The sequence below is a fragment of the Acomys minous genome (assembly GCF_964271855.1).
Source record: "Acomys minous genome assembly, chromosome: 18".
Taxonomy (NCBI): Eukaryota; Metazoa; Chordata; class Mammalia; order Rodentia; family Muridae; genus Acomys; species Acomys minous.
The window spans coordinates 33,976,883-33,995,321 of NC_140501.1; the positions used below are offsets into that span (position 1 = coordinate 33,976,883).

General features: G+C 36.3%; 1 protein-coding gene across 3 annotated transcripts in view; it reads left to right on the plus strand.

The window, feature by feature from the left end:
• The window catches only part of DIAPH3 (diaphanous related formin 3), a 454,594-nt gene that overhangs the window by 147,456 nt on the left and 288,699 nt on the right, over positions 1–18,439 (plus strand). For all 3 annotated transcript variants that reach the window (XM_084767928.1, XM_084767927.1, XM_084767929.1), the window contains 6 exons: positions 3,433–3,543; positions 3,826–3,944; positions 4,677–4,793; positions 7,456–7,574; positions 9,168–9,232; positions 17,779–17,883. In XM_084767928.1, coding sequence (XP_084624054.1) covers positions 3,433–3,543; positions 3,826–3,944; positions 4,677–4,793; positions 7,456–7,574; positions 9,168–9,232; positions 17,779–17,883 — 636 coding nt within the window. The remainder of the gene's footprint in view (positions 1–3,432; positions 3,544–3,825; positions 3,945–4,676; positions 4,794–7,455; positions 7,575–9,167; positions 9,233–17,778; positions 17,884–18,439) is intronic.

Sequence of the window (18,439 nt, forward strand, 5' to 3'; positions counted from 1 at the left end):
TCATCTGGGGATCAACTGTTCAAACATATGAGACTATGGGGGCCATTCATCTTAAAACAAACACCACATTATGGATTCTGGACCAAGTACCTACAGGTTACCTGATAACCCAGTATAATATTACACAGTACTACAGTACTGTGTGCCTCAGTCTGGCCACTATCCCAGAACTTTCTCCTGAAGGACGTCTTTAGTCTTTCCTTTGGAGAATATATTTATCGAAGATCATTGTACTTTGGTACAGGTTTATATTTACAGATACATTGTGTGATTTAGACCAATTGAAGTGTAATTAGAAGCCATAATTATATCTGAGTATTAGAATTGGGAAATGACTCTTACAGATTTAGCATAAAATTTAACTATCAACTTTTCATTCTAGGGCAAATTATCTTCATGGATATTTCTCAGAAATATTTTGGGTCATTGTTTGCTTTCCTGCTCTTTGATTTCATACTAGTATTATCTGTGGTCTGGTTAGACACTATTTTCTACTTATTTTGTTTACTTTTGCTACTTTCTAGTAGTTTTCATTTTTTGTCCCCTACAACACTGTTGACAGTGGTTGACTTAGCTTTCTCCGAATATAGACAAGTGTAGAAAAATGAACAAAATCATCCCTTTTCCCCTATATCTTCTCTCCCTTTCCTCCTCTTTTTCAGAGTTTTGAAAATTACATATTTTGAAAAGTGTGTGGGTACCAAGTGAGGATGGCAAGGGTGTAGAAAGAATGCATTTTAAACCTGACTTTTTGACATGAACTGGTTACAGCTGAGTGGATATGTTCTCGAAAGGTTGACTGTTTCGTGTTTTCTATTTTTTCAAAGTGTTTTTTTTTTCTTCACTTTTTCCTGCTATACTTCCCATCTCCATTTTAAACAATCTTATATTTTGACAGTAGAGGCACGCTGGTCAGATTTTAGTTTTTAGATATCAAATATAAGATTTACTACTATGTATTTCAACCAGCAGGAACTGAGACCCCTGTTGGTGTCTTAATCCAAAACCAGCATTTTAAATTCACACAAACCTTGCCTTAAGGGATGGAAAAAAGACAATTTAGGGAACAGCATGAGGTTAAACATATTGATCAGTAGTCCAATAGTCCTTGCTAGACTTGGGATAGAATGCAGACATAGAAAAATAACATTATCATCAACAAAGAACACTACTTTTCCAGAGAGAAAATATTTCCCTTTTTTTCAGTTTTGTGATTGTCATTATATGTTCCCTCTCCTTCTAAGCCCTTCCATGCACCAGTCTCTGCTCTATTTCTAATATTTGGCACCTTTTTTTTACTGTTATTACATGCATATATTTACAAATATGTTCCTAAATATAATCTGTTCAGTCTGTGTAATGTTTCTTGTATGTTTTCAGGTCTTACCATTTGGTACTAGACAAACAATTGCTGTGTTCTTCTCTGGGGAAGACCACCTCTCCTGCTCCCAGCATTCCTCTGTGACTTATGGTTCTTTGTATATGATTGAGTCCTTGTCAGCTTTTCACTATCCACTTTGCCATGTCCATTAGTATTTTCCTCATTTGGCTCACATTTGGGAACTCTTGCTGATAAGAAGTACTTCTCAAACACTAGAAGACACAACCTATGAGCAAACTCCTGATTCCCCCCCCCCCCCCCACCTTTTCTGCAGTTTTCCTTAGGCCTTAGGAGTGGCCATGAATTTTGGAGTAGTTGTGATTTTTTTTTTTTTTTTTAATAATGGTCTCCATCTGTTGCAAAGAGACTTTTCCTTGATGAAGGGTGAAATCTATACTTACAGGTATGTGTGAGAACTAATGTTTAGTTTGTTGTTAGAGATTAATTTGCTCTAGTAAATTAGTGGCTGTAGATTCACCTCCAATAACTGATGCTTCACTAGCAGTGAATAGTTATATAGGTTTCCAGTACTAGGCATAGTTTGTATCTTGTTGAGTGAGTCTGAGTTCCAGTTAGAGAGCTGTTTGTTACCACCAACATATGCAACATAGAGCTCCAGTGCCGTTCAGGGCATTCAAGTGCTTCAAAGGACTCAGCTTTGGCATTTTTGGTTTCCAGCTTCCTTTGGAAGCTTGTGTGACACCTTCTTGTACCATGAAAACTGGTCCTCGGGGATAGGTGTTCAGGTCAGCTCCATCTCGGGTTTCTGGAACCTGTTTATGAACTGCATGGTGTCTTCAGAGCTTCTGATGGGTAACCATGGGCAACAACTGCATATTTTCTCTTGGCAGTCCCAGTCAATTCAAAAGTGGCCTTCTCATGTCTGCCATTGTGATAAGGGGTCTTTGGCTCTTGGAAAAAGCACTGTCAGCCTATTCATTAAAACTATGTGTGTGTGGTTATACATGGAATTCGTGTACAAGAGGTTTTTGTGTGTGTTTGTTTTCTTTTTGGTGAATAATCCAGTAGTTCTTGCTAGGTTTAAGGTAGAATGTGGATATAAAAGAATAATAACACTGTTCAAGCCAACAATAAATACACTGCTTCTTTAGAAAGAAACATTTTTTTCTTTATGAAATTACGAATTTGTAATTATGGAAATGTGTCTTTCATCCAAAGACTAAAACATCAAGAATTTAAAAGTAGGAATGCTAAAAAAAATTGATTACTCTTCCTATTTATAATGTGCTATATCATTTACATTGTTAGTAAATATAATATACAGCAAGTTTGAATTTTTATGGAAGTATAGGAGCAATTACCTGACAAAGTAATTCCTGGCCTTACTTATGCATAGTTACTTGACCTTATTTGTTTGTTTGTTCATTTGTGTGTTCATTCATTCATTCATTCGTTTGTTTTTTGAGACAGGGTTTGTCAGTGTAACATCCCTGGCTGTCCTGGATGAAATTGGCCTCGAACTCAGAGTTTCCTCCTGCCTCTGCCTTCTGAGAGCTGGCATTAAAGGCATGCACCGGCATGCTCAGCTTATTATTTTGTTTCATTTCATTTTTTATTCTCATAGCAGCCTTATTAGCCATATTTATTACCTTCCTAAACTTGAGGTCTTAGGGAATTTGTGTTTTTTAGAACAATGGAAAACTATTGTACTGTTCTATTGTTACTGTTTTTCACATGGTAGCAGGTATTTCTAGTTCGTATCTAGGGTATTTTATGTTTGCACTGTGCGTATGCAGAATGATATTGGGCAAGACCCACAGCCATAAAAGAAGCTTTCTTGACGAGAATTGGTTTTCTTCACATCATCCTCCAAATAAGTGAGAATATACTGAAACTATATATTTTTATGTTACCTATATGTATATATACATGTGCATATACACGTATATATGTTTTACTATTTATCTCATTAGGCTTTTCTGTCAGATATTTGATAATTTGTGGAGTAAAACTTGATTTCTCCCCTTTTGCTTCTTTTTGTTTCAAATGCTGTAAACCGTGTCGAAGTCTGTCTGTGTAATCTGTTGTAGGTAGCTTGTATGCAGCTCATAAATGCCCTTGTTACATCTCCTGATGACTTGGACTTCAGGCTTCACATCAGAAATGAATTTATGCGTTGTGGATTGAAAGAGATATTGCCAGTAAGTGCCCTGCAGCCTCCTCATTAATATTTAAATTAGAAGTGTACTTGAGTGGGGGAAATTTAGATAAATTACTCTCAAGAATAATTTATCTGCGGGAAAAGCCTTGAGTATAAAAAAATCTAGATTTGAAATATAGATGATAAGATTTGAGTATTATTTAACACTTTACGTGTTTGAATTCTGCAAGTCAGGTTTGAATGATAGATTGTTATTTATGTTATTGATAATTTACCCTTACTGAAAACATAATTCATCATGATTGTTGTTCAATATTTATAGAGCCTAAAGTGTATTAAGAATGATGGCCTGGATATACAACTTAAAGTCTTTGATGAACACAAAGAAGAAGACTTGATTGAGTTTTCCCATCGCCTTGAAGATATCAGAGCTGAACTTGAATATCCTTTTGCTCTGAGTCCTGGTAAAAAATTATGTAAACTTACAGTTACATCTAAAATAATGAACTGTACCCCATAAAATGCTTACCTTTTTCTATATAAAGTATATGAAATCAAACGTTTACGTATTATAAGAGTGTCACTATTTTAGTAGCTTAAGGGTTTTTTTGTTTTTTTGGTTTTTTTTGTCAGTACATTTGTGGAAAGGGATGCTACAATTAGTTAAATGGCTCCCTTAGAGCAGGTTGTTAGAGTATATACAATCTGTTCTTTTCATGGCTGATTCCTTTTTTCTTTGTAGTATTGGATTTGAGATAACCTCAACAAATTTAATGCTTCTTTCTCTATAATGGATATATCACCTTGGAGGCTTCATGTATATTGATGGATCTGCAGGTGTCTGGATTGTTTCCGAGACACGTTAGAATCCGATTTTCTACTATGTCTGCTCACTGAAGCACTTGTTCTGTTGTTCAGGGCATCCTTAGAACTTGGTGTTTCCAACCAGCTGCTGGCTGTGCTTGCAGTTGGCTGCAAAAGGTGAAAAAGTGTCAACACAAAATGCCGTCTATGGTCTTTTCTACACTTAGTTTCTGGAAAGCTCTTTTAAAACAACCGTTTCTACATAGTTGTTTGTATTTAAGTCTTTCAACCTTTCATACCACAGTGTCTGTTATATTAGCTGTTTGGTGTACTGTTTGAATAAATTCATATGGTCCTTAATCAGCTCACTGAAGCATCTGATGTTTACAACATGGTGTGGGACACAGTTAAAGAAACTAGAGCAGAGGGATATTTTGTTTCTATTCTTCAGCATCTTCTGCTCATTCGAAATGATCGTCTAATAAGGTAAGTGGAAGCTGTGTTCTGATATGTAACTCATAAAACTTTAAATGTGAAAATCACCTTATTTTATTTGGATAAGCAAGTTATTTTTATTTTTTATGACAAGCTTGAGACTCTATATATGTGTGTAATATATGTATATGTATATATATATATATATATATTATGTGTGTAATATATTGTGGATACAATGTCATTATTGTTGTGTTTTAAACTCCAGAAATTTCTTGGTTGTATCATCTCCTTTGAATAAAAGTTGATATCATGTCTATTGTTCCTGTTCAGCACATTTTGGCAGTCTTATTGGTGAGACTTTATGAGTCTAAATTCTGATGTTAATAGGAGACACAATCTCATAGCAAACTCCTGATCCTCTGGGTCCTACAATCTTTCTATCCTTTCTTCCAGTAGGATCTTAGGTAGGGGAGTGCTTTGTAAATCCACTGGGATTCATTTGCGTAACATTCAGACTAATCAAGTCATATTTTGGAGAAAGAGAGAGAGGGGGGAGGAGGAGAGATAGTGTGTGTGTGTGTGTGTGTGTGTGTGTGTGTGTGTGTGTTTGTCTATCTGCATCTGTGTGTGTTTATATACACATTTTCATGTAAAAACAATTCACAAAAGAGGCCAGCTACTTGAAAGAGAGTAAAGAGAGGCTACATGGAAGGCTTTGGACAGAGGAAAGGGAAGGGAGAAATGATGTAATTATAATCTGAAAAAGAAAAGAAAAAAGTTGAAACCACTGAAAGTTTATTAATTTATCATATGACGTGTAATATTTTGTGATTGTTGCTTAGTCACCAGGAATGCTACTGATAGGTTAGGTTGCTTTTTATAAATTGTAAGTAGAGTAGTAACAGTTGTTTTTAGGAGTGTATAAATAGTCAGAAAGTACCTCAACAATATTTGTGTGCTTAATGCTTTTAATGTATCAGAAAATCAATACAAATGCCTTTTAAATCTTTATTATGACTTGGGTGTCCATGCTTGCCCACTGTTCTTTATTTCCCTCACATAGAACATAATGTGGTGTTAGGTAGACATGAGTCCCCACATGACTATCCTATCCAGATGAAATATGGTTATGTGACTTAAACTTTCAGCTGAACTCATGACACATAATATATGCCCAGTAAGTAAATGGTCTCGATATCACTTCCGACTTATATTATTTGGGAGTTCCTGTCTCCAGGTCTTCAAATAAAAAAATCATTTATGTTACCAATTTAGCTTTGCATAAATTTCATTCATAAATGATGGGGAGGTAGTTGGTCTTCCCACAGGTAATTCATTGAGGATTTATAGGAAAGCCTCACCCTTGGACAATATCAGAGGGTTTAACTCAGCGTTATTTGCTACACCGTACAATACAGAAGCAAAGAGTGAATGATACTTTACAGTCTTCATAGAGGATGTACTTCATGCCTCAAATTTTCCTGTTAATTGTAATTTCTGCAATTATTCTCAATTTCACCAACAACTTTTTTATTGTTTAGTGTACTGTCTTCTAGTACTTTGTTTAAAATGGGAAGCTAAATATTTAAGCACTAGTAAATGCTACAGAAACATACTAATTGATTGCAATAAAAATAACAACATGCACTTTTAGTTACAGTGTTCTGTTTCTACTCTAAAGTCGTGTAAACATGAAATGAAACTTTTGTATAAAGAATCCTCAGGCGCGGTGGTACACGCCTTTAATCTTAGCGCGAGGGAGGTAGAGGCAGGTGGGTCTCTGTGAGTTTGAGGCCATCTTGTTCTACAAAGTGAGTCCAGAACAGCCAGGGATCTGTTAAACAGAGAAACCCTGTCTCTAAAAAAACCAAAACCAACCATCCGAACTAACAAAAGAAAAATCCTCATCTGTTTCCTGCTTATCAACCAGCTGGTTCTATCAACTTGTGGCATGTTCAGCTGGATCAGTTTTATTTAACATTATAAATGGTCTCGTAGGTGTAGGCTAACTAGTACAAAGATAGTAGTACTCATATGGTTCATTGGAAGAAAGCTGAAGTGGCCAGAAGGGCCATCACATTTGAAGATTATGGTTGTAGAAAAAATAAAAAGCTGCATATAAATCACTGAGAACGGAAACCAATTCACAAGTGATGAGGGGTGCAGGGTTCCTCATTATAAACCACCCCACTGCTAGAATTGCCTTTGGACACAAAATCTATTTATTTTTTGTGTTTTCTTCACATTGCCTTAAGTAAAGGAGATATTCCTAAGGAGTTAGGATTGCAGATATATTGTATTGACAACACATCCCCCCTTGAAGCTTTTAGTTCAACTCTGTTCTTTGTACCCTGGCATCACATTGAAGTTTCTAGTCTTCACTTGAATAAGGTATATTAATTTGGTTTCATATTAGAGTATCAATTTTGAATTTCTTTTCATATCTTTTTTTTTAATGAAAATGAGCAAAGTAACTGTGTGACTTTTATAAGGAAATCTCATTCATTGCACAGTACATTTCCAGACATGCCATTAAAAACATGGGATGACAGCATTAGAAAGACGAATGTCCTGTGATGCTATGTCATGGGTGTTGTAAAAATTATGCTGAGTAAAATTTTAAATTTGAAGCCAGACACATCAAGTATATTATTTTGATGTTCATTGAGTGTATATTGATTGAATACATATTTCTTCTCTTTGGTTTTAGACAACAGTACTTCAAACTGATTGACGAGTGTGTGTCCCAGATTGTATTGCATAGAGACGGAACAGATCCAGACTTCACATACAGGAAAAGGCTAGATTTGGACTTAAGTCAGTTTGTTGGTGAGTATTTCTGTTATTTAAGTAGAACTGTCTTGAGTTTGGTCCCCTGGGCTAGCTCTAAGGTATTGGGTTTCCTCATTTGGTTTTAGATCTCCTCAGGACTCTTAATCCCTTATCATGAAGTATTAAATGTCAAACCTATGTTCATAACAACTTCATACAAACCTTTACCTGACTTTTTGTGTGTAGGTATGTAGAAATGATGAATTCAAATAATGGTTTGTAAAACAGGTAAGCTCTGTTACACCAATGTTGGCTCAAAACCCTAGTATGCTTTTCTTTCTGTACACTGGAACAAGAAATCTGAGAAAATTTTGACATCCTAATATTAATTTATGAAAACCTCTTTATGCCCTTTTAAATTTCTGTACTGTATAATGGGATATGCTCATTTCAGAGAGAACTTACATCATTATTTGAATTATAAGCAGAACCGTTTTTTCCACTCTTTTTTTGGGGGGGGATATATTGTGTTTATGTAGTGTAGGTATTTGTGGGTGTGTTGTGTATGCACTGATATGTATGTGGATAAATGCACAGTGGTGCTTGATGAACTGGAGCTTGCACGTTATGGCTAGGGTTGCAGTCAGCAAGCCCAGATACTCCTCTTGGTCTCCATTCTCCTCCATGCTGGGGTTACAGATATGTGTGGGATGCTTCTATGTGGGTTCTGGGATCTGAACTCTTGTTTCATGGTTGCACAACAAACACCTTAGCCTCTCTCCAGACCTTGTTCTTTCCTATAAATTAAGCAAGATTATAAATTGTATTTAAGGAAATCAACTGATATTTTGCTTTCCTGTTTATCTTATTATGTGACTGTTGATATAAACACATTTACATATTGGTTTTATTAAAAAGGAACATATAAAGTATATTATAGTAAATAAATTTGAATAATTTGTCATAACTAGCTTTCCATAAATGGATGCATGTAATAATTTAGTCCATTATTGTTGGGTGTTGATATTATTTCTAGTGCCTATGAACATAGTGACATTTAAATGAGTAGTCTTCTGTAAATGCAGAGTTCTAGCAAATACAATTTTTTGATGGAAGGAATCTCAAAGTTAAAACTCAAGTATGTATTGTCAAGTTTTTCATCAGTAAGGCCTTTGGCAGACATATCAGTTATCCCATAGATGATTGGCTTACTATGCAAGCTCTAAGTCTTCCCATAATGGATGATGTAACCTTTGTATGACTTCTCGTTGCATTTGTATATGATCACACTTGTAGGGCAAAGAAACATGGCAGTTGCTCCTCCCCTCCCCCTTTTTCCCACTCCAGCTCATTTTCCCGGTTGATGTTGGCTCTTTCTGTTTCTTCTTTCTAAATGCAGCTTAGTAACGGGGATCTTACTGAACTGTATGGTATTATTGAACCATTTCCTCTTCCATGGTGGAAGGTTAAAACTTCAATACGAGTTATTCTGCTGTGCTACTTTTGGTGTCACACTTTAAAGAGTCTTTTTATAGCATTGTGCTATTTTTCTCCCCTTCACTTATTATTAAGTTTCTTGTAATTTTTTTTCATTATAACATCAAGAATTTGCACAAAACTTCAATTTAATTTTTCTTACTTTAATTTCAGATGTTTGTATAGATCAGGCAAAACTACAAGAGTGGGAAGAGAAAGCGTCCGAACAGGGCAAGAAAGTAAGTACCTGACTTACTCTGCAGGGTGGTGTGGAACTGCTGTGGATAGCCCCTCTTCAAAGTGCTCGCTGTTCCTGCCTTCATCTCCTTCAGGCTGTGAGACAAGGCCGTGCTCCATGGAGCACTAGCTAGAACATTTTGCTATTGGAAATACTCTCCACTTCTTTTTTTCATTTATATTATCAGAGTTGCTGTGTCACCATGTGTTTAAACATGAATATATTGTGTATTAGCTATTTTTCTTCCAAAGAAACCTAGGACATTTATCTCCTTATTATGAACAATTTCTTGACTCTTTGTTTATAAGCAAACCAAGAAGTACTTCTTGAATGAGTGACTGAATTAATGACTGGGGAGAGAAAGGGGAGGGGGAAAAATGTAATTGTATTATATTCTCCAAAAATTAATAGTATTTTAACTAGCCATATATGGTACTAGAGACAGGCAGATGTTGGTGTTTGCAGACAGCCTGATTTACCCAGGACATCCAGGGCTACACACAGAGAACCTGTGTCAAAAACGTTTTAAATAAAAGAATAAACTATTGAATATTATCAGCTTTATTTGTTTCAGCTTAGCAAGTTTTCTGACTCCAGTCACTTTTACTTTTCTTTGGTGCAGCGTTTTCTTTTTGGCTTAGGATTTTGTATTAGATATTTTCTTGATCGGATGTTTGACATTTGACATAATCAGACTTGAGCTCTTAGATCTAGCTTCTCATGTTAGTGAAGAAATAGCTATAACCACTGCCATAGAATCAAATTAAACATATATTTACCTAATTAGCCTTTATGTTAGCTACAGTCTCATGATGTATTGTTAATATAAGAAGACCTAAGAGTGCCTAAAGAGATTTCTGCTTTTCTGTAAACTTTATTATCCAACCTGACTTGCAATAGGAACTTCCCTAAGGCTTGAAGAACTGCTGTTCAAGTTGATGTGTGTGAAATTGTTTGATGCCCTAAGGGTTAAAATCAACCAAAGGCTTCGAGACCATTGGCTACTTGCTAGGTGTCCTAGTTAGAGTTATGTGGCTATGATAAAATAGTGACCAAAACCAACCTGGGGATCTAAGGGCTCATTTGGCTTATATGCTGCAGGTCATCACTCAGGAAAGTCAGTCTGCTTTCTTTATAAAACCCAGGATCACCTGCATAGGGGTGGTATTGCCCATAGTGGGCTGGACCCTCCCACATCAACTATCAATCAAGAAAATGATCTACAGACATGCATACGTGCCAGTTTGATGGAGGCTATTCCTTAGTTGAAGTTCTCTCTTGTTGATCCTAGTTTGTGTTATGTTGAAAAAAACAACTAACACACTAGGGTTAAAGCTGTGTATATGATGTCATTGCCTGGACTACTCAGTTTGGTGCAGGAAAGAAATGGCTAAATTATTTAAAATGTCTAAATGACTATAAAGTAGTTAGCCCAAGGGATGAATGTAATAAGATAGGGAGTTGAGATTGTTTGGTTCCAGAGTTTGTGTTTTAACCACGGTGTTTTCTCACTTCGGTTCAGTGTTTTTATAGTAAATATTTGATAATAAAATTAAAAAATTCTAATTAATGAACAAAACTAGTTAATAGCTGTTAGATACAGTCTGACCCTTCTCTCAGCCAATTTTGCATTCTCATCTTAGTACTTTATGAGTAATGAGTTTTCTGGTATTAGATGCAGATACATCAGAATAATATAGATTACATTTTATGTGTTGTTCATGTGTAAGGTATATAAATATAGTTAAATACACAATACTCAATAGATTTCTTTTAAAAGAGTAAGCTTAAAATGTAAATAAAAGACCTTGTTCAAGGTTAGCTGCCTTTTTAAAACCAGAGGTTGAATTGTTACATATATTCAGAAAATACTTTTGCTCCATAAAAGATTTCCAGTGCCATACCATCTTGTATATATCAGCAGAAACTTAGCTATGATGGCTTTGTAAGGACACATGTAAATACTTTGCTTTAGGCAAGAAGCTATCATAGTTTCTTGGTACATTTTTTATTTAGGTGCATAAATTTGAAAAATGAAGAGCAGAAATGTCAGAAAGTATATAGAGTATATTGAATTATCCACCTTCTTGTACAGAAGAGCTAATACATTTACCTCAGGGAGTGAAATTAAGCAGAAACTCACCCTTAACTGTGTTTCTTGACATTTTTGAGTGTAATTTTGTAAGTGTAATATTGCGCCAGTCAAATTTTTTTTTTGGAAAGAACACTATCATATCAGTTTTCCTAAGGTATACTTTAATAGACACTGGTTTATCTCCAAGGCTACTATGATTTGATTGGAGATATTATGAAAATGCTAAAGCAAGGCTTATAATTCATCTGATTCTTTGGTAAGTGAGGAAATGGGCATTTATCTCTTTAATAAGAAATGTAGATATTTTTAGTATGTCCAAGTTAATTTAATAAGCTTTATAGAGTTCACTAATTATAATCTGCTTAAAGTTTTTCTGTTTCTAAGAAAATCCTTTCTCTCTGTATTTATGTCCCCAAATTCCTTTTGTCAAAAAGCATCTTTATCTTTATTCTGATAAGAAATTCCTTTACTTTTAGGTTTTAGATTTTAATAGTGAACTTTGCTTTGTTTGTAGAAAATGAAAGTTTGTATGCTGAGAAATTTAGTCAATGATACTCAATGTTTAAAGGAAGAATTGGCAGGAGTTGGCTTAATTCAGTAAATGTTTTCTGAGTCTAGTTATAAATTTAAGGCAGTGAAAAGTTGAAAGGTAGAAAGGCTATCCTTTTTGTAAGCGTACAAGTTGAGTGCCATTAAGGTGGGTAACATTACATGTTAGCATATTCATAGGGCAGTATGATAATTTAGATGTTAGAAGCATTCTCATGTAGTTTTGGGTATGTGGGAAAGAATTAATGAAGGAAATGATATTTGTGAGCCCTCAGGTTTCAGTGTACAGAGTCTAGTTGAGATATCCAAGGAGGCAGCTACCTTTCTGAATGCCCTTTGAATTTCTAGTTGGTATTTCAAGCTTGACCTGTCTCCTATAGTTTGGATATGGTGTAACTGCACTCCCCCACCCCAAAGACTCAGGTGTAAAGGATTTGGTCCCCAACATAACCCTGGCAGTTGGAGAAGCATACTAGGAGGATACATAGTTAAATAAGTGTTAGGCAGTCCTCTTTCATCCATGTGGTTCTTCTGAAAGGCAAAAGGTCTTTGGTGAAGGACCAAGCCCACCTCCTCTCCTCTCTCATGTCACTGGTTCTCCATGTTCATGGGCTTACATTTCATAGTGCTTTCATGACTGTATGTGCCATGAGGTGATGAACCCAAGAGTCATAATTCATCATGGAGTCTAATCTGTGTCTTTCGTATTTTTCACCTCTGAAGTTGTCCTCTTTCATAAGTAGACTGTGTCCAATAACATATTAATAAAATCAAACAAATTTTCTCTCTAATAATACATTTCCTCTCTTTGGTATTCTTACTTTTCTTGCCATATTTCTATAGGTTTTCAGCCGAAAAGCCAAAAAATACTTGTATTTGTCTTAAATATACAGTGCTTCCTAATTTATTTTTTTAAACTTTTATTTACTTATTTCTTTCTCTGTCCATCCATCCTATCCATCCTTTCTTTCTATCCTATCTATCTATCTATCTATCTATCTATCTATCTATCTATCTTGTTTTGAGTTAGTGTTTCTCACTGTAGTCCTGGCCACCCTGAAACTTTCTTGTTAGACCAGCCTGGTCTCAAACTAGATCTGCTTTCCCATGCTTCCTGAGTGCTGGAATTAAAGATATGCGCTATCACTCCTGACCTTAATTTCTTTTAGTCAGATACAAAGTCTTTTGGATTTCTAGTCATATTTACACCCGGTATTCTTACCTCATCCTTGTTTGGACAACTGCAGTAGGCTCAAAGCTAATTCCTGTGCCTACTCTTTTTTTTGTCATACAGCTGCTGGTTTGTGCTTTCTAAGTGCCAACATGGTCATACTAATTTCTCAGTATACTTTTCTTCATAGCTCTCAGCAGATTGTACACTGGCATTTTCTGTCTACCTCCTCAAGATCTTAAAATCTGAGATGAGGTCTCTTTACTCCCTGACATATTTTCTCTTTTATAGTTTTCTTTTCCTTCTATGGCTCTCAGGTTTTACGCATCCAGAGAGGTAATGTCTTTTGATCTCAAACTTAGACTTTGCTCACTACAAGGACTGACCATGTCTGCTGTTTGCTCTCTCCACAATCCAACACTGTGAGCGACGTATCTTAGGTACATTGTTAGGTATTTATTCTGCAATGGAAAATAGGTAGATTGAGGCCCAGTTAAGGAACTGTCTCATAGATGTACCACAGGTCCATCTGATGGAAGCAGTTCTCAGTTCTGTCTTCTGTGGAGATATAATTTGTGTCAAGCTGACAAAAACAAACCAGCAGAGTACACACACACACACACACACACACACACAAACAAAACAAAACAAAACAAAAAACTCTTGGCAAGGTCAAAGAAGCACATCATTTAAAAATTTTTTACCTTGAAAAGATTTAAATAAATACTTTATTAATGTTTGTGAGTTATCCAGTCTATTTTAAACATATTCTCTTGGGTCTGGGTTCCACTGCTGAATCACGGTTGGCTTACCAGCTGTTTGGCCCTTAAAGAATACTGCCTCTCAGTCCCCTGGTAGTTACCAATTTCCAATTGGCTCCTTAGCCAAATAATGAAACTTTGTGCCTTCCTACTTTATCCACTTTGGGATTTTGTTTGGCTTTCGGCTGTCCACAACTGCTCTGATTATTTTTGGGCAACTGCCTTGTATTGGAAAACACTCTTTCACTGTAGCAGTCTTTCACTTCTCGCTCTTGCAATGTTTCTGTCCCTTCATCTACAACAGTCCTTGATCTTTCTGGGTTTGTGGGATGCAGGTGTTAGCCAGCCATTTCGGGAATCAGTTCCCTCCTTACATCCCTTGGATCCCAGAGATTGACCTCAGGCTATCAGGCTTGGAGGCAAATGCCGCACCTGCTCAGCCACCTTTCTGGCCAGGTTTTTAGTTGTTTGAGGAGCAGCCCTATCAGTTTCCAGTGTCTGCACTGCTTTCCATCCCCACCAGCAATGTGAAGGACTTCTCATACCCTCCATACAAACTAGAAATTATTGTTTGTTTTCTAGACACTAACCATCCTACCACAACTGTGTACAATGTGATGTGATGCCGTCATCTGGCATGCAGGTGAACATGAAGATAGAGTACTTACATACAAAAAAAAAAAAATCTTCAAGAAAAAAAAAAAGTAAAATCCAAAGCAGTTTAATTTGTATTTTACTGCTGACAGAGGATATTAAATATGTTTAAAAATTATTTATTTGCCCTTTGTATTTCTTCTTTGGAGATAAGTCTCTTCACTGCCTTTGCCCATTTATTGATTGAAATCTGATTTTGGTCTTCAACTTTTGAACTTGCTAGTAGATTCTAGATATTAATCTCTTGTTTGATAAGCAAAGATTCTCTCACACTCTGTGTATAGTCTCTTAGTTGATTTTTATTACTGTGTATATGATTGCTAATTTCAGATAGCATGATTTGTCTGTTCTTGGGGTTATTATGATATTGAGGATATTCTGAATTGTTAACTTAGTGCATAGTGATTTATATTTATATTTAACAATGTGGCACTGATGAAGACGTGACTTAGCAAAGCTATGGAATGACTGTGAGTGGTCATTGATTCAGAATTTGTTAGTTGATTTTTTTTTTAGAGTTCAAGAATTTTGCTAAGTTGTGGATAACAAAGTGTGTGATTTCCAGTTGGCTAGAAAAGTTGAGTATGAGCTAAAAAGTATGCTGGAAAAGCTAACTGAGAAGCAAGAACTCAGCCAGGCATAGTGGGACACACTTTAATTCTAGCACTTAGGAAGACAGAGGCAGTCGATCTCTGAGTTTGAGGCCGTTCTGGTCTACAAGGTGAGTCCAGGTCAGTGAAGGCTACACAGAGAAACCCTGACTGTAAAAAAACCCAAACAAACGAGAAAACAAAACAAACAAAAAAGGGAGTTAAAAACTGAGTCACTAGAGGGACAGCCAGGTGCAGATGAAGGGCCAGAGTACAGAGCAGCTGCAGGAGCAGCTTCAGAATGCCGTACAGAACACTTGCCTGGGGAAGTAAGCCAAGAACGAAACAATGTGTGTTGTGTGGAACCTAGGTGGATTGGAATACACAACAGAAGAGTGACAGCTCTAGAATAAAAGAGGGACCAGGCAGGTAGGTTCAGAGGTTTGCATGGAATAATTAAAGCACATTCTATGCATTATGAAAATGTCTCAATAAAACCCCATGCTTTGTATAACTAATATATGCTAAAACCAAATTTAAAGGGACAGGCTAACCTATGAACCTAAACATGACCTGTAAATTGGTTACTTCAGGAGACTTGGCAGTAGTATCTCTTTAGTTTAGTTTTCTAACAGCACGCTGTGTTTGGTGGGTTCGTCATAGTAGTGGTGGTCACATTGGTATGCTTTGGGAAAAGTGAAGGGCATTTGTGCAATTTTATATTTTAATTATTTTAAAAATTAATTTTTCTCACAGAATATAATGTGATTGTTAGCATATTTAAAAAATTTTAAAGTTCATTCATTTATTCATTTTTAAATATATTTTATTAATTTATTCATATTACATCTCAATTGTTATCCCATCCCTTGTATCCTCCCATTTTCACCTTACTGCCTTATTCGTGTACATGTGTGTCATGGTACACAGATGGATGTCAGAGGAAAACTGGTAGAAGTAAAAATTTCTAGCCCTGGTGTCGGTTGCAGTTATCAAACCCTGGTTGTCATGCTTGGCAGCAACTGCAGTTACTCACTGGGCCATCTGGCCAGTCCATGCACTTAAGCCCCACCTCTCCCCATTTTCATTACAAAGAAATGAGGGTGAAATGAGCATTTGTAGTTTTCAATTTACTTTCTTTACTTGGAAGGTAGAGTTAAGAGTAACTTTTCTAACTTAAGGAGTTTTGGTTAGGAAACCTAAAGAGGCTTTTGTACTTTAAAGACTAAGGAACTGGGATCCCGCTCAGATGGAGATGTGTGAGTCATTTCTGCCTGTTCCTGGGAACCTAAGCTGCTCTAACAGTTTATTTTTAAATCATTCATTATAGGAATATGGTGTGACTTCAACTGAGTAACTCAGATTGTGAAAACAGAAACTGTGTCTTTTTTGTTTGTTTGTTTTTGTTTTTAAATCTCTCCCTTATTTTACTTGATAAGGACTCTTACCTGCCTTTTCCTGTTACTGTGAATATAAGAACTCCCCTATAAATGAAATACAGCCTTTGGTAAGCTTAGTGGATGTACTAGTTGATTTTGTGTGTCTGGAGTCATCAGATAGAAAGGACTTGTATTTGAGGAAATAGCTTCATGATCCAGCTGCAAGACATTTTCTTAATTAGTGATCAGTGAGGGAGGGCCCCAGCCTATTGTAGGTGGTATCATCCCTGGGCTGGTGGTCCTGGGTTCTATAAGAGAGCTGAGTAAGCCATGATGAGCAAGCATCTCCTTTTGGCCTCTGCTTCAGCTCCTGCCTCCGGGATCCTGTCCTAACTTCCTCCAATGATGCAAAGTTCTATGGACTTATAAGCCAAATAAATTGTTTCCTCCCCAACTTGCATTTTTGTCAGGGTGTTTTGTTGTATCAATAGATACAGGTCCATACCACCGTGTTCTTTTCCCAGCTCAGCTTAGAGTGCACACACAGTCTGCAGGCACAAAGCAGTTTCTATCATTTTGTGATTTTTTTTTAAGTGGCTCATACTTGTTCTTGATTATAAGACAATACTCTATTTAAATTCAGTTCCCTCAGGATAGGTTTTGAATCTTGATGATGATCGCAAAGTGAAACTATTTGAATGCAAGATTGGAACCTTGTGATGAGTGGCTATATAAATTAAAAAACTCTTTGGAACACCGGATTTTATTATTTGCCTTCTTCCTCCCAGAAGGTATTGCACCAGGGACTTTAAAAAAAACTAATTTGTCATTAATCTCTGTAAGATAGTGGGAGATAAGCAATAAGAAAAACAAGCGAGTTGATGTGTTTGTGGAATGAAGTTGTGAGCCACTAAAACAGAACACTTTTAAATTCTATTGATGAACTACTTCAGATACATTTCAAGGGTCAGGTTCTGCAGGTAGAGGGTGGCAGCAAAGCCAATGCAATGCTGTGCTTTCTTCTGCTTTATTCAAAATAGCTATGATATTTAGGGACTTTTAAGGAAAATGCCAAGGCCGTAGATAACTATGGGCCTGTTTGCGCCGTTGGGGATAGAAGGTCATGGTCTTCCGTTTCAGGTTTTGTCTCTTTCCTTCTGAATAAACGATTTTGCAGGGACCTGGAGAGACTTAGAGAAAGGCTTGTGGGTGGCTTGTCGGGAATCTACCACTCCTTTTATGAAGCCAATTCAGAGGTGTTTTATTGACAGATCATTAAAGCCATATTTTTTATAAAGAGAATAATGCTTTTCATTTCCATCTCCCCCTCTCTTTTATTCCTTTTTAGTTTGAAAAAGAATTTACTGACCACCAAGAAACCCAGGCTCAATTGCAGAAAAAAGAGGCAAAGATTAATGAGCTTCAAGCAGAGTTACAAGCTTTCAAATCCCAGGTAAAATACCATCTCGAGTGAGTCTGAGTTTGAAATCATACCAGGGGAACAAAGGGCAGGTGAGATCTTTACAGTCTCAAAGCGTGTAAACTTTACCTTGCTTGTCTGTTTTCCAGTATTGTCCATATGCATCGCTAGGCTATATTCTCTTTCACCTTTGTCCTCCTTGTGTTTTTAGGAATATCCAGGCTTTTCCCAATTAATTAGCTTCCTTGTGCTGCACTTGAGTTTTGGTTCTAAAGTCAGATGTTTCCTAAGCAATTAAGCGTAAAGGTTAAGAAAGTCTGTTACTCTTAGATTTGTCATCCATCATTGATCTTTATCCTCCTGCAGGAAATTATTACCGAAGCTATTTATTTTTCCAAACCATCAGCCTATGGGTTGCCTTGCCATGAAAGATAACCCCTAGCTGAATGAGAACATTTTCTGATAATTTTTCAATTTCCAAAAGTAAACAGATTTAAAACATGACAAAAAGGAGAAAATCTGGATTATGAGCAGATAGCTCCCATGCATGCTGTACACATAAGACATGAGATAGGAAGTACATCACCTG